The following is a 17,489-nucleotide window of genomic DNA, read 5'->3' as shown; positions in this document are numbered from 1 at the left end:
CAAGTATAATGTAGATATTTAATATTTTGGAGTCTCATTTATTTTTGTCATCTCTCAATATAGGAGCTGAAAATGCCAGCTGGTTGATTTCCTAGCCGCTCCTGGCAGCTCGGGAATCAGACATGTGCTTTAGGTTTGGCGCATCTATCAGGAAAAACTGGGACCCTGAAGGGGGCGGGGATAACCACCAATCCATTCTGGTGATGGGTGGGTCCAGGAGGATGGCAACACCCTGTGTGAGTGTGTATGTGTGTGTGTGTGTGTGTGTCCTCTGCCACAGGAAGAGGTGTCGAGAACTTCCACTGCCTGGAGCTGGTATACTATTCAAATACATGCATTGAAATAAATGTAAATGGACTGAACATTCCAGTTAAAAAGACACAGATTGGCAAAGGTAGATAAACCCTTCTAGAAGATCAAAGAGTCAAGGAAACCAACAGACCAAGGGACCTTCCCATTCTCTTTCCAGGGCTGATTTTGGGCTGATGTGGCAAGGCACAGTTGGACTCAGCATCTGTCCCTGGTGTCCATTCTGATGGGTCAGTGTTGTCGCACTGAGTGTTTATGGCCAGAGCCAGTTCTGATGAGTCAGTGCAGTATGCTGGTGTTTTTGCCTGGCATGGGTTCTGATTGGTCAGTGGCCCTCAGAAACCACTTATCAAATACTTTGTCACTCCTCCTCTTTCTCCTTCTGAGATTTCTCTCTCATATATCCATCTCAAAGTTGTAAATTTAAAGCATGATCAGTGGTATGTTTCTTCAAACATTTTTATGTGACTGTATAAGCAATATATGTACATTGTAAAAAAAAAAAGTCAAAAGATTATAAATTAAACAAATCAACCATCCTAATGGTCAGGAAGAGCAATCTTGGTAGATTTACTTATATTCCTTTTCTTTTCATATCAACATCAGAAATGGGATCATCTTCTATGTTCCCTTTTATATCACTGAGTTTTGTATTACTGAATTTCTTCTAAAACTGGGGTTGTCCAGCTTTTTCTGTAAAAGACCAGACAATAGCTTTTTTAGGCTTCGCAGGCTGTGTGGTCTTGTAGCTGTTCAACTCTTACATTCAGTGTAAAAGCTGCCATAGAAATATCTACACAATTAGATGTGACAGTGTTCCGATAAAACTTTTATTTATGGACACTAAAATTCAAATCTCATGTGACTCCCACATGTCACAAAATATTACTCTTGTTTTTACTTTTTTCAGCTATTTAAAAGTGTCTAATCATTCTTGGCTTGTGTGCTTTCTGTAGCCAGCTGGATTTGGTCCTTGTCCTACCAACGGTTTGCAAACCCTTACTGTAAGATGTTGTTGCTAGTTCCTGCATGATATTCTCTTATGTAGACATACCCCGGAGCTTATTTAACCAAACTGCTATTTAGGTTGTTTCCAACTTTGCTCTGTTACCAACAACATTATGATAAACTACCTTGTCATAAATATGAATGGACTTTGGGAATTTTTTCTTAGAAGTAGAACTATTGTGTCAATAGGGAAACATTAACTCAAAAACTTAAGAAGATACACAGATGGCAGATAAGCATAGGAAAGGAGGCTCAACATCTCTGCATACGTCATTGGGGAACTGCAAAGGAAAACAATGAGATACCACCACACACCTATTAGAATGGCTAAAACCCACAACACTGACAATACAAAAATGCTGCCAATGATGTGCAGCAACAGAACATCTCACTCATTGCTGGTGGGAATGCAAGATGGTACAGCCACTTTGGAGAGCGTTTTGACACTTTCTTAGAAAGCTAAGATACGCTTCTATGGGTAAATGTATAAACAAACCGTTGTATATCCATACAATGGAATATTATTCGGTGATAAAAAAATAAATAAGGTACCCATCCACCAAAAGACATGAAGGAACCTTCAGTGCATATTGCTATGTACAAGAAGACAATCTGAACAGGCTATATACCATACGATTTCCACTCTATCACATTCTGGAAAAGGCAAAACTAAGAGATAATAAAATAATTAGTGGTTGTAGGAATTCAGTGGGAGGGGAAGGAGGAAGGGGTGAATAGGTGGAACAGAGGAGATTTTTAGGGTGCTGAAACTATTCTGTAATGGTAGATACCTGACATTATGCACCTGTCAGAGTCCATAGAATGTACAACACAAAGAGTGAACCCTAAGGTAAGCTATGGACTTTACTTACTAACGTATTGATATTGGTTCATCAGTTGTAACAGACATACCACACTAATGCAAGATATAGGTAATGGGAAAGTGTGCGGGTGGGGGGAGAGAACGGGGGAAGGGTAGATGGGAACTCTGTGCTTCCTGCTCAATTTTCCTGTAAACATACAACTGCTCTAAAAAATAAAGCCCATTAATTAATTTTGTTATAATATTAACATATGCAAAGAAAATAATATATACTCACTGGAAGAGTTCTAAAGAACACAGAAGGGCGCCTGGGTGGCTCAGTCGTTAAGCGTTTGCCTTCAGCTCAGGTCCTGGGATTGAGCCCCGCATCGGGCTCCCTGCTCAGCAGGAAGCCTGCTTCTCCTCTCCCACTCCCCCTGCTTGTGTTCCCTCTCTCGCTGTGTCTCTCTCTGTCAAATAAATAAAATCTTTAAAAAAAAAAAAAGAACACAGAAATAGAAACTTAGAAAATGAAACCACCACCACCACCACCTCCACAGGTGTCCACTTTTAACAGTTTAGTGTCGGGGACGCCTGGGTGGCTCAGTTGGTTAAGCGTCTGCCTTCAGCTTGGGTCATGGTCTCAGGGTCCTGGGATTGAGCCCCACGTTGGGCTCCCTGCTCAGCAGGGAGTCTGCTTCTCCCTCTCCCTCTGCCTGTCGCTCCCCATACTTGTGCTCTCTCTCTCTGTCAAATAAATAAATAAAATCTTTAAAAAAAAAAAGTTTAGTGTCTATCTGTCCAGATTTTTCTCTCCATATAAAATATACATGCATATATTTTCCCTTTAAGACAGAAACATAATTTTTTTTGCATTTTGCTTTTTATTTTTAATAATAAACATTGTCATTTATAATAAATTTTATAATAAATTTATTTATTTAAAATTATATAAATTTTATAATAAAATGTTATTTATAATATTTTTCCTTGTCAGCACATATAGATCTAACTTTAGTTTAACTGTTACAATAGTCTGTTGTATAGTTCTATCATAATTAATTTTCTCAATTCCTAATTATTGAGCATTTGGTTTGTTCTCAAGGGTTTTTTTTTTTTTTAAATTACAAACAAGGCTGTGTTGAAAGTCTTGTGCCTTTATCTTTTGGGGTTGGTTGTTCCCAATTTCCAAATTGCCCTCTTGGAAGTTTATTCAAATTTGTACTCCCCTTGTAGTGTTTATGTGCCAGTCTCCTAACATGCTTGACAACTCTAGATGTTATTTATTTTTCATCCTAGCCATAGTCTTTCATTCATTGAACATTAATCATGGTGGTGAAGTTAGACTTTCTATGTAAGTTGCCTGAATAATTTCCATTTGAACATCCAGGAGCTTCAGGTGTTTTCCATTTCTCTGGGGCCTAATCACCCTCCCCTTGTCTTCCTTGTTCTTCAGTTACGACAGTGGCCTGACTCATATACAAAGAAGTTTGAGCACAGAATCTACCCCATCACGTTTTCGGTTGGAAACCCTCAGGAATGGAAGAAATTATTCAAACCCTGTGCTGCTCAGAGACTCTTTCTTCCGGTAGGAACACGAGCTTTTAATAAGATGCTGCTCGGGAGAGAATTGTTCTTGGAAACATGGTGAAATTAACTGGTGTGTGTTTAAAGGCATTTTACTTAGAGCTGAGAATGTGTTTCTCTTGGATTCTGTAATTGATTCTCTTAGTCTTCCAGGTATAGAGGATCCTTGTGTTCAAGAAGTTATCTGTCCCAAAGATTGAGGGACTGAGAGCATCCAAAGCATGTCTTGGATTATGGGTCTTTGTGATTTTGGTTCTACCTTTACTAGCTGAGTGAACCTCAGTAAATCCCCCCACCTTCACTACGCCTCATGTTCCTCCAGAAGCTTGGCACATAGTTTGCCCTCAATAAATGTTAGCTTTGATTATTACTACTTCTCTTATAACCATAACCATTGCCAGATGCTAGGGAATAATTCAAAAGAGGTCCAGAGTTCCAGTTCAGCCTCTCAGTTTTGAAATTTTTAGTTAAATATATTTGTTACCTTTTTAAAAATCCTAAATAGAAAAATCACTGAAGATATATCAAAACTGGAATATCATGGAGCAAAGATGGCAGCTTTGACTTGTCAATTGCAGTCGTGACATTTGTGAGTGATCTGTACCTTCAGCAAATGTTTACCCAGGGCCCATCAGGTTCTAGGCCCTGGGTTAGTGATAGCAATATGGCGGCAAATGAGTCAGCCACAGCCTTGCTCCTTTAGAGTTTGAGCCTAGCATTGAACAGGTAATTGGAAGTATGATCTGTGTTGAAGTCTCATGGATATATGTAATTTGGGGTTCCATACTGGTCAGTGAGAGGTCATAGAAGGATCTTTTGGGACATGGCATTTATGCTGAGGCATGAACACAGAAGCAGCAGGGATCACTGAGTGATAAGGGCCTGGTTGGTAATGAGAGAGAAGAGGGTACCAAGCAGATGGAACAATATGTTCAAAGGCCTGAGTTGGAAAGGAGCATGCTTCAGAAAATGAAAGAAGGTAGAGTAACCAGAAAATAGGATGACGTGGGATTAACGAGGTCCGCAGGGGTTGGATTGTCTGGTCTTTGTGTTAAGGACTTTGAGAAGCCATTGACTGCTTTCTATTATGCAAGTGGGCTGATCTGGCTTGTGTTTTAAAGAGTACATCCTAGTTCATTGCAGTGTGGACAGTGGAATCACTAGGCCAATTAGTGATGATTTGAGCTATGTTGAATGCCTTAAAAATGGATTCAGAACCTGACTGAGAAAGAGAATTTACCAGTCCTCACGACTAGCTTGTAAGAGTTGAAGGGGAGTGAGGTGAGAAGGATTTCACCCAGGTCTCTGAACTGAACAACCAATAAGGCTAATCTGTTTGAAATTGCCAATAATCAGCTATTGTGAGCTATGAAAAAAGGCAGTTTGTTATGGTTCATCATACTCAATGGATGGTGGTCTTTGGAGAGATGGAAAAGACAGGAGGATGACCAGTTTTCATGGGATGAGATGTGCTTAACTTGGGTCATATTTTGATTTTGAGGTGCCTGGGAGATGGCCATGTAGAGAAGTCTTACCATCAAACCCTAAATGGCAAGTGGCCCTTTTAACATTTCCTAACCAGAACCTATGAGAAGACAGCTCAGCCTGACTGTACTCTTGGTACCTATCTGCACAGGTTTACTCACTCGTTAAATGACCTGTTTGTCACACGCCACAGACCATCATCTGAGATGGGATTCATTGCATAAAAGTGTGGGTAAGGACAGACTACCTCAAACTGGAACTAAAATCTGTAGGTGGAAGATATAAAAACTAATTACCATTTCAGAAGATGAGAAAAAATGTCAGGTTTCTTCTTCCTGTCTCTGTTTTAGGGGGGGAAATGTATTCAAAAACCAAAGTTACTATTGGAAAATTGTCTTTCCAACCTATGCAAAAAATATAAGCAACCCAGTGGAACCGCATTTGAATTTTCCCCTGACCTTGAGTTGTGACTTTATCACCACTATTAAAAAAACAAACCTTCCACGTGATGGTTTTCATTCATTCCCAGCTAAGTAAGCGTTCCATTTTGAATGACAGATGAGTGCTGGCATTCCTTATTTGCTTTTGATAATGGAAACTAGCCCTCCTTAAAAATAATAAAGAGAGATTGTGGTTGACAGGACATTTACCTTCTCCGAGTCATATATCATAATAGCAGATTATGAACACAGCAATTGTGGGCATCAGTAGAATGTATTAATCCTCAGAGTAATTTGAAATAAAGTCTAGGTGATGTTTTCCTTGAAATTCATCTCTGTAAAACCAAATCAAATGTATTGCTGAGGCAGCAGAGTGAAGATGGAGATCCCAAAATGCAAACATTCTAGCAAGTGGTAGGTCAATCGATTGAGAACCATAATCTCACCCATATTCTGAGAAGGTATCATCTACCCCAAGCCTGTAGAAAAAAAAACAAACAAAAAACCCTTCTCACATAAGATTTTACTATCATAATAAGATCAGAGTGCAAGTCTGCAACTCAAGCTTATTAGATTCTCCAGTACAATTAGTGGAACTCAGATTCTACCAATTCATGAATTATGAAGTCCTAGAAACCAGTGGACATTTAATTTTCTATTTCTGTGAATAATGTTCCAAAGAGCAGGACCATTATTAGTGCAAAGTAAACTGCAGGTGGCTTGTAAGCTCTCTAAGATGCATACTGCTCTCAGGTAACTTAGAAGCTTAAAGTATTTAAAACAATCTGCCAATTACAAATAAATCAAATCTGTTCATTAAAATTTATCCTAGAGTACTTTTCTCTTTTTCTTTAGTAACAGCCGTAAAGCTTTCACTATTGTAAAAATAATTGTCATGAATTCACATCAACTCTCTTCCATTTAATTGGAATTAGCGAGATTTTTTTATGGATCTATACATTTTTGTTACACACTCTGCCTCCTTGATTCCAAAAACCGCTAATTGTAGTTTTCTGGGGATCCTAGAGATATTCCAAACATGACAGAGATCACTGAATTGCAGAATCTTCAGAGACTTTATTGGCAAGCAGCACCCAGTATGTGGAAATACACATTAGGTTAAGGTGCTCTGTAAGTCTCATCCAGGGAGAAAGGCCTTTTTAAACCAATTTTTTGTTTGTTTGTTTTTTGTTTCTTTTTTCTTTGTTTTTTTTATTTTATTATGTTATGTTAATCACCATACATTACAGCATTAGTTTTTGATGTAGTGTTCCATGATTCATTGTTTGTGCATAACACCCAGGGCTCCATGCAGTACATGCCCTCTTTAATACCCATCACCAGACTAATCCATCCCCCCATAAATTCCAAGATTATAAAAATGTCTGATGTCTTTCCTGCTCCCAACACTTGCCATAAGCATCTATCTCAGAGGAAGGAGTTAGTGAAGAATATTGTCATGAGAAGTAGGATAAAATTGCTTACAGCCTTGACCTATACATTCTTCCTGAATTCTCTGGATATATCTATATTTCTAACAGACTCAATACATTCTTTGATATTCCAAAGGAGTATCATGCCAAATAAATAAAAATCTTAGATTACCTAGATTTTCTACATCACATCAAGAATAACAATATATAGGGGTGCCTGGGTGGCACAGTCAGTTAAGTGCTAACTCTTGGCTTCAGCTCAGGTGGTGATCTCAGGGTCGTGAGATCGAGCCCCACATCGGGCTCTGCACTCAGTGTGGGACTATCTCTCCTTCAACCTCTGCCCCTCCCCTCCAATAAATAAAATAAATATTAAAAAAAATAGTAACTATTTAATCTTCCCTTTTTCCACTTGTAGTTTGTTAAAGAGGTTTGTAACTAGTTCCAATATTTGGAAAACTATATGCTTACAAGAGATATTCTAATGAGTCAGCTGCAGGCTAATGGAAAAGAGAAGTTACCTAACTTATAAGAACTTTCTATAATTAAGGTCAGGCCTCTGTACTATTATTAATATTATAACTCAGCATTAGCAGTCAACATTGAGTCTTCCTTAGAACCAACCCTTTGGATGGCAACAACTATTGACAGATGTATATGAACATATTAAAAATCCTTATTAAGAGGAGCATCTATTAGAATCACCATAAGTGATGTCTCTGTATTTCATTAAGCATCAAGAGACCATAAATTATTGGGACAAAATGAGCTATCAAAAAGCTCAAATTACCCTAGATACCAGTTTTGTTGAACAAGCTTTCCATAATCCTTATCATTTACTCCCACACTATTAAAGGTTTGACATTCAGGATATTAGTTACAACTCTTAGTTACATGTAAAAAACTCAACTCTAGGGGCGCCTGGGTGGCTCAGTTGGTTGGGCGACTGCCTTCGGCTCAGGTCATGATCCTGGAGTCCTGGGATCGAGTCCCGCATCGGGCTCCCTGCTCGGCAGGGAGTCTGCTTCTCCCTCTGACCCTTCTCTCTCTCATGTGTTCTCTCTCATTCTCTCTGTCTCAAATAAATAAATAAAATCTTAAAAAAAAAAAAACCTCAACTCTAACTAGCTAAGGAAAGAAGGAAATTTTTTGGCTTTTCTGACCGTGAAGTCCAGATGATTCCAAGTGTAGGGCTGATCCAGGGACTCCCATGATGTCACCCCAGCTCTGTGTGTCTCTCCCTCAGTTCCTTGCAAGGCTCACTCCAGGAGCATAATGTTGGCTTGAAGCAACCTGAGATACAAATTCTAGAAGCTTAGTTTAGCAGAAAAAAGAGCAGGAAGGGTGGCTACTTCCAAAATGATGGCAGAAGAGCTCTGTGGAAATGCTCCCCAGTGAGACAGGCATAACTGGTGAAAATTGTTTCTTTTAAAGATTTTATTTATTTATTTATTTATTTATTTATTTATTTGAGAGAGAGCGTGAGTGGGGGAAGAACAGAGGGGGAAGGAGAAGGAGAGGGAAAGACTCTCAAGCAGACTTCATGCTGAGCATGAGCCTGATATGGGGCTCAGTCTCACGATCCTGAGATCATGGCCTGAGCTGAAACCAAGAGTTGAACACTTAACCAACTGAGCCCCCAGGCAACCCTGGTGAAAATTATTTTTAAAGCAATTACCTAGAATCTTTGGACATTGCGCTGAGGGCCTAAGCAAATGAGGAAACAGATTATTCAAGAAAGTCTACTAATGTAACCAAGTCCAAGCTTGTTCTGCTCACTGCATGACAGGCCCACAAGTCTAGGGGCAAGATGTTGGGGTAAGGAAAATGACTTTATCTGGAAAGCCAGCAAACCAAGGAGATACCGACTGTTGTCCTAAACAACCATCTCCCCTTGGCATGAAATTCAAGCTTCTTTTATGTTAGCAAAGGGGGGAAGTAAGAGGGGGTTGGAGTCAGAAGGTAACTGATGTCTGTAGTTATCTGAGGGAGGTCATAAAACTGGTTTGTCCTTGGTCAGTTGATCTTTGTGTACAAGAATCTGGTCATGTCATTCTTGTAAATGTTAAGCATAGCATAGTCATTTCTGTATGTGCTTCCTTACCTCCTTGGGTGAGGTAGATTTTGGGTAGAAAACAGTTTTTGCAAATCTTAGCTGTTAGCAAGATTTCTCCGATGATTAACGTGCCTACATACAAGCAGGGCTAAAGCAGAAGCAAGGGAAATAGAAGTAGCATGGAGTCAGACATACTGGGTTTTTTTTCCCCTGATACACTAAAACTTGGTAAAAAAGAGGGAGAATCTGTGACATTTGAACCACAACCTACTCCCTCCATTTCCCTTTCCAACTCAGCATGATGGAAAGTCAGCTCTAGATAATTCAGTCCAGAATACAGGGATCCTTTTCTCCTGAGCTCCCGGTTGAGGGATATGGTATTGCCTTAGGAGGAGCAGGTCATCAGCAGTTCTCATCTCTGTATCACAGAGTTTAAGTTCCAGGTAATTGTGGACAAGGTTCTGGGGCTTCGTAATTGAGAGGAAGCTGGTAGCTTCATGAGAGCAACAAACTAAAATATAGGCTGGTTAGTTTATAAGGGAGAACCAGGGAAAGAGACAGATAAAAAGTGCCCTCTTGGTGGCAGAACAATGTTCGAAGACTGGCCTTAAAAATTAATCCTGCAAATGAGCCTAAATTTCATTGTATCAGATGAAGGAGCAATTTGTGCCTCAAAAACAATAGAGCAATCAGCTGGCAATTAGTGGAGGCTAATAGCTGGGCGTAATACCAACAGCAACAGACAGTTTAACAGAAAGATTAGAGAGTCAAAGATAGGTGATAAAACCACTGTCACTTCATGCCCAAGGCCGCACGCACTGAGGAACAACATCATAGGTTGCATGCAGTGGGTGAAAGGGACTTCAGTAAAATAGTCCAGGCAAGATGCTAAACAAATAAATGAGCAAACCACATCAATAAGCCCTGTAGGTTGGAGTTGCTAAAATATATTATTTAACATATCCTAAACTATATTATCATGCTGTCATTTATTAACATGCTAAATATATTATCCAAATTTTTTCATCAAAAAAGTATGAGGCATTCAAAGAAACTGGAAAGTGTGACTCATTCACAGGAAAAAATGCAAGCAATGGAAGGTGCCTGTGATAGGACCCAGATGTCAGATTTAATAGAAAAAGACTTCACCCTTTTGGAGGCCAGGCCTCGCCCTGCTCACTTGCTGGGGTCTCATCCCTGGGGGACACAGTACAGCCCTGGGGGTCTGCTGGTGTGGGCTCAGGACCTGTGGGCACTGGTCTGGTCCCTGAGGGTCTGACCAGGAGGGTAGGGGCACTACCACCACACAGGCCCCCATCCCTCCCCAGCTATGTAATTAAAAGCAGTCTAACACACATGTACACACACACACAAAAGAAAAAAACTTCAAAGTAACCATTATAAATATGTTCAAGCAACAAAAGGAAACCATGTTTAAAGAAGTAAATTAATTAAGGAGGGCTCATGATGTGATGAGCACTGGGTGTTATACACAACTGATGAATTATTGAACACTACATCTGAAACTAATGATGTACTATATGTTGGCTAATTGAATTTAAATTAAAAAAAGAAGTAAAGTAAGATATGATGACAGTGTTTCATGAAATTAAGAATATCAATAAAGAGATGAAAATTATTTTTAAAAAGAGCTAGGTGGAAATTCTGGAGTTAAAAGGTATAATGATTAATGAAAAAATCATTAAAGGAGCTCACAGCAGATTTGAAATTAAAATAGAAAGAATTGGTAAATTTGAAGATAAATCAATAAAGTTTACTCAGTCCAAGGAATAGGGAAAAATAATGAATAAAATTGAACTGAGACTGAGAGAAATGTGCACCACGTCAAACACACCAGCATATGCGTGATGGGAGCACCAGAAGGAGAGCAGAGAGAGAAAGGAATAGAAAAAGCTATTTGAAGAAATAATGGTTGAAAACTTGCAAATTTGATGAAAAACAATGTACACATCAAAGTTCAAAGAACTCTAAGATAAACTCAAAGAGAGCCACATGCAGATAAATCATAGTAAAAAATCCTGAAAGCAAGAGATAAAGTTTTAAAAGTAGCAAGAGAAAAACAACTTGTTATATACAAGGGAACTCCATTAAGATTAACAGTAAATTTCTTGTTAGATACTGTGGAGGGCAGAAGGCCATGGGATGACATATTTGAAGTGCCAAAGGGTGGGGGGGAACTGTCTACCCAAAATCTTATATCTAGCAAAACTCTTTTATTTTTTTTAAGATTTCATTTATTTATTTATTTGACACACATAGGGAGAGAGACAAGTAGGCAGAGTGGCAGGTAGAGGGAGGAGCAGGTTCCCCACTGAGCAAGGAGCCTGATGTGGGACTCGATCCTGGGACCCTAGGATCATGACCTGAGCTGAAGGCAGACACTTAACTGACTGAGCCACCCAGGAGCCCCACAGCAAAACTATTTTAAAAATGAAGGTAGAATAGGCAGTGCATCCAGCAGTCCTGCAGATCTGTCTCTTGCTTCAACAGTGTTTGGACGGAACAGACCCAGGGTCACCCCTTCACCCTCTGACCACCCTCCAACCTTTTTTCTGGTCACAACCTTCAGAGCCATCTTCTCTGCCACCCTTTGTCTCTGGGACCAGCCAATACCCTATTTTGAGCTTCGCTCCTTATTACCAACCAGCCATGAGCTCCCAGATTTGTCAGTTATTCCAGAGGTGGAGGCTGCTGTCAGCTGCCTGATCAGCATGCATCTGCTGGCCTCCTACACCTACCTGTCTCTGGGCCTCTATTTCCACTGTGAAGACGTGGCTCTGGAGCACGTGGGCCCCTTCTTCCACTAGTTGGCTAAGGAGAAATGAGGGCACTGAGCATCTCTTGAAGATGAAAAACCAGTGTGGCAGCCACGCCCTCTTCCAGGACTTGCAGAAGCCATCACAAGATGAGTGGGATAAAACCCTGGATGCCAAGGAAGCCCCCCTGGTTCTAGAGAAGAACCTGAACCAGGCCCTTTTAGATCTGTATGCCATGGGTTCTGCCCACACAGACCCCCATCTCTGTGAATTCCTGGAGAACCACTTCCTAGTTGAGGAGGTGACACTCATCAAGAATTTGGGCAAGGACTTGTCTAACCTGGCCCCCAAGCTGGGCTGGGCAAGTATCTATTCAAAAGGCTCACCCTCAAGCATGACTAAGAGCCCTCTGAAGCCCAGAAGCCTTTGAGGGACCCCTCTGGCATCCCCCTCATGCCAGGTTTGTGCCTGGGCCTCTTCCTGCAACCACTAGGCAGCTTTTTAACCACCCTGGGGCCCTCTCCCAAGCTATGGATGAAATGGAAACAATAAAGCTTTTTTGCAGGGGGAACATAAAGGTGAAATCAAGTCATTCCCAGTAAAGAAAACTGAGATAATTTGTTGCTAGCAGAACTGCCTTATAAGCAATACTAAGGAAGTTCTTTAGGCTGAAAGCAAATGACTCCAGACAGTAATTCAAAATCACATTTTAATGAAGAGCATGAATAAAGGCAATTGTATAGAAAACATTATAATGAATATTTCTTTTTTTATTTCATTTTATTTTTTAAGATTTTATTTATTTATTTATCATTTATTTATTTATTTAGAGAGCACAAGCACGGGGAGGGGCAGAGGGAGAGAAACAGAGAGAGTCTCAAGCAGACTCAGTGCTGAGCACGGAGCCTGACACGGGGCTTGATCTCATGACCCCGAGATCATGACCTGAGCCAAAATCAAGAGTCAGACACTCAACTGACTGAGCTACCCAGGCACCCCTTCAGATTTTATTTTTAAGTAACCTCTACACCCAGTATGGGGCTTGAACTCAGAACCCCAAGATCAAGAGTCCCATGCCCTACCAACTTGAGCCAGCCAGGCACCCCTATGATGAATATTTCTTATCCTTTACTCTCTTACTTGATTTTAAAAACAATTGTATAAGACAATATGTATATAACTGTATTGTTGGGACTGTAACATAGAAATGTAATATTTTTAACAATAATAGCACAAAGGAGGTTGGAGTCGAAGAAAGTTGTGTGGAATAAGACAATGATACCAGATAGTAATTCAAATCCACAGGCACAAATAAAGAAAACCAGAAATGGTAGAAGAATGTTAATATAACAAACTCCATAAATATATCCTTCCTCTCCTTCCTCTCAGCTTCTTTAAAACACATACAATTACACAAAGTAGCAATTTTAACAATATATTATTGGATTTGTAACATGTATAGATGTAGTATGTATAACAATGACATCACAAAATGGAGACAAGAGAATAGAGCTGTATAGGATTAACATTTGTATATCTCATTGGAATTAAGTTAGTATAAATCTGAAGTGTATTTTATTTTATTTATTTGACAGAGAGAGAGAATGAGTGAACACAAGCAGGGGGAGTGGCAGGCAGAGGGAGAGGGAGAAGCAGGCTCCCCGTGGAGCAAGGAGCCCAATGCAGGCAGGGCTCGATCCCAGGACCCTGGGATCATGACGTGAGCTGAAGGCAGACGTTTAACCAACTGAGCCACCCAGGTGCCCCTGAAGTGTATTTTAATAAGACATATATGGTAAGCCCAGGAACAACTGCTGAGGAAAAATACAGTGAGAACAAATCACTAAATTAAAATGGCACATTAGAAAATATCCACTCACTGCAAAAGAAAGCAGCAAAGGAAGAGCAGAAGAACAAAAAACATGAGACATATTGAAAACAGAAAGGAAAATAACAGACATAAATTCAACTACATCAACAACATTAGATGAGAATGGATAAAACAATCCAATCAAAAGGCAGAAATTGCCAGAAATAGTTGATAAAAAAAATATAATCCAAATATGTGCTATCTATAGGAGACACACCTTAGGTTTCAAAGATACAAATAGGTTGGAAGCAAAAGGATGGAAAAAGATGTCAATCAAACAGCAACACAAGAAAGCTGGAGTGGCTATACTAATATCAGACAAAATAGAACTGAAAAAAATTATTAGAGAAAAACAGGCACATTAAATGCTACAAATGTTAATCCATAAAGAAGATATAACAATTATAAATATATATGCATCTAACAACAGAGCCCCCAAATACATGAAGCCCAAACTGACAGAATTGGAGAGAGAAATAGGCAATCCATCAATAATAATGGGAGACTTTAATGCCCCACATTCAATAATGGGTTAAACAATAGGTAGATCATCAACAAGGAAATAGACTTGAATAACACTTTAAACCAACTGGACCAACAGACATCTATAGAACACTCGACTCAACACCAGTGGAACACACATTCTTCTGAGTGCATATGGAACATTCCTGGGATAGACCATATGTTAGGCCATAAAACAAGCCTCAGTGAATTTAAAAGGATTGAAGTGATGCAGAGTATGTTCTCTGACCACAATGGAACAACATTAGAAGTCAATAACAGAAAGAAATTTGGGCAGCTCACAGATAGGTGGAAATTAAACAACACACTCCTAGATAACCAGTAGGTCAAAGAAGAAGTTACAGAAGACATTAGAAAATATTTTGAGATACGGAGGGGCGCCTGGATGGCTCAGTTGATTGAGTGTCCAACTCTTGATTTCAGCTTCAGGTCTTGATCTCAGTGTCATGAGTTGGACCTACTTAAAAACAAACAAACAAAACCAAGAAAATACTTTGAGATAAACAAAAATGAAAATATGTATACCAAAACTTATGAGAGCAGCCAAGGCAGTACTTTAGATTGAAATTTATAGTTGTAAACTGCTACTTTACCAATGAGGAAAGATTCTAAATCAGTAACTTGACTTTATGCCTGAGACACTTTAAAAGGAAGGACAAACTAAATCCAAGCAAGAACAAGGAAGGAACTAGTAAAGATTGGAGTAAAAAATAATGAAGTAGAGAATGGAAAAAGAATAGAGGATAATCACAGGCCTGAAAGTTGATTATTTGAAAATATCAACAAAATTGACAGGGGCATCTAGGTGGCTCAGTCAGTTAAGCGTCTGCTTTTGGCTCAGGTCATGATCTCAGGGTTCTGGGATCAAGCCCCACGTCGGGTCTCCCTGCTCAGTGAGGAGTCTGCTTCTCACTCTCCCTCTGCCCTTCCCCCCGCTCATGCTCTCTTTCTCTCAAATAAATAAATAAAATCTTTTTAAAAAAAAAACCTGACAGGGCGCCTGGGTGGCTCAGTTGGTTAAGCGACTGCCTTCAGCTCAGGTCATGATCCTGGAGTCCTGGGATCGAGTCCCGCATCGGGCTCCCTGCTCAGCGGGGAGTCTGCTTGTCCCTCTGACCCTCCTCCCTCTCATGTGCTCTCTCTCTCTCTCTCAAATAAATGAATAAATAAAATCTTAAAAAAAAAAACCTGACAGACCTCTAGCTAGACTGAGCAAGAGAGAAAAAGAAGACTCAAATTACTAGAGGCAGGAATGAAAGAGGGAAGATGAATACCAGCATTAGTGATATAAAAAGAATTGTAAAGCAATATTCTAAATAACTGAGTGGTAATTAAACTAAATGGACAACTTTGAATTAGTAATTTTTTTAAAAACCTTGAAGAAAAGTTCAGGACTAGATGGCTTCATTGGTGAGTTTTACCAAACATTTAAAGAATTAATACCAGTTCTTTCCAATCTCTTTAAAAAAACAAACAAACAAACCAGAGATGTGCCTGGTGGCTTATTCGTTAAGTGTCTGACTCTTAATTTCAGCTCAGGTCATGATCTCAGGGTCATGAGATCTGTGTTAGGTGTGGAACCTGCTTAAGATTCTCTTTTTCCCTCTCCCTCTGCCCCTCCCCCGCCTCTCTCTCCCTCTCTTAAAAATTAATTAAAAAAACAGAAAAGAAGGGAATATTTCCCAATTATTTATTAGGCCACATATTAACCTGTTACCAAAACCATACAGTGACATCACAAGAAAAGAAAACTACAGAGCAATTACTCGTGAATGTAGATGGAAAAATCCTCAACAAATACTACTGTATAGAATCCAGCAACTCAAAAAAGGATTTTACACCATTACCAAGTGGAATTTTTCCCAGGAACACAAAGTTGGTTTAACATGTTAAAATCAACTGATGTAATGTACTATATAAACAGATTAAAGATGTCATGAACATCTCAAGAGATGCAGAAACAAATTTGACAAAATCTAATACACTTTTGTGATAAAAACATTCAACCCTAGGAATAGAAGAGAACATTCTCAACCTGATAAAGGGCATCTACAAAAACCTTACAATTAGCATCGTTCTTAATGGTAAAAGACTGAATACTTTACCTTAAAGATCAGAAAAATAGTTATATGCTCTCAAAATTTCTATTCATCATTGTATTGGAAGTTCTAGTCAGGGCATTCAGGCAAGAAAATGGAATAGAATGAACTCTGATTTGAAAGAAAGAAGTAAAACTATCTCTATTTTCAAATGGCATCGTATCATATATAGAAAATCCTAGGGAATCCATTTGAAAAATGGTGAGAAATAATAAAATTTAGTAAGGTTGCAAGATACAAGACCAAGACACAAAAACAACTGTATTTCTAAACACTTGCAATGAGCAATCCAGAAATAAAATTAAAAAAACAATTCCATTGGGCGCCTGGGTGGCTCAGTTGGTTAAGCAACTGCCTTCAGCTCAGGTCATGATCCCGGGGTCCTGGGATCGAGTCCCGCATCGGGCTCCCTGCTCTGGGGGGAGCCTGCTTCTCCCTCTCCCACTCCCCCTGCTTGTGTTCCCTCTCTCGCTGTGTCTCTCTCTGTCAAATAAATAAAATCTTTAAAAAAAAAAAAACAATTCCATTTATAGTAACAAAAATAATAAAATACTTAATAAATTTAACAATACGAGTATAAAACTGATACTCTGAAAATTATGAGTTGTTGAAAGAAATTAAAGAGTGTAATCAATGGAAAGAAGGTTCATGTTCATAGGTTAAAAGACTTAATATTGTTAAGATGGCATTAGTCCTCAACATTGTCTGTATATTCAATACAGTTTTAGCAAAATCCCAGTTGGCTTCACTGCAGAAAGTGCCAAGCTGATCCTAAAATTCATACGGAAATCCAAGGGACTATATTATCAGTAAGCTTCTAGTCAGGCTAATTAAATAAAAAACAGAGAGGACACAAATTACTAATATTAGAAATGAAAGAGGGGACATCATTACTACAGATTCCTTTTGATGAGCATTAAAAGTATAATTTAAAAAGTACTAACATCTCCAAGACCACAAATTTGATAAGTTAAATGAAATGTATCAGCTCCTTGAAAGACACAAACTGTCAAAAGTCACACAAGAAAAAATAGATGATCTGAACAGGCTTATGTCTATTAAAGAAATTGAATCAGGGGTGCCAGGGTGGCTCATTCAGTT

The 17,489-nt window shown here is 39.2% G+C and overlaps 1 protein-coding gene and 1 pseudogene across 2 annotated transcripts in view; both read left to right on the top strand.

Annotated features, from left to right (window-relative positions):
• GXYLT2 (glucoside xylosyltransferase 2) overlaps nucleotides 1-17,489 on the top strand; it is a 100,541-nt gene that overhangs the window by 26,744 nt on the left and 56,308 nt on the right. For both annotated transcript variants that reach the window (XM_045861962.3, XM_045861963.3), the window contains exon 3: nucleotides 3,576-3,707. In XM_045861962.3, coding sequence (XP_045717918.1) covers nucleotides 3,576-3,707 — 132 coding nt within the window. The remainder of the gene's footprint in view (nucleotides 1-3,575; nucleotides 3,708-17,489) is intronic.
• LOC135362395 (ferritin light chain-like) lies at nucleotides 10,804-12,598 on the top strand (annotated as a pseudogene).

This window comes from Mirounga angustirostris, unplaced genomic scaffold (genome assembly GCF_029215605.1).
Source record: "Mirounga angustirostris isolate CCGP_5_RB_7025 unplaced genomic scaffold, mMirAng1.0.hap1 SCAF_1, whole genome shotgun sequence".
Classification (NCBI taxonomy): domain Eukaryota; kingdom Metazoa; phylum Chordata; class Mammalia; order Carnivora; family Phocidae; genus Mirounga; species Mirounga angustirostris.
The sequence above is the reverse complement of the archived record's forward strand: the minus strand, read 5'-3'. Positions and strand labels throughout refer to the sequence as shown.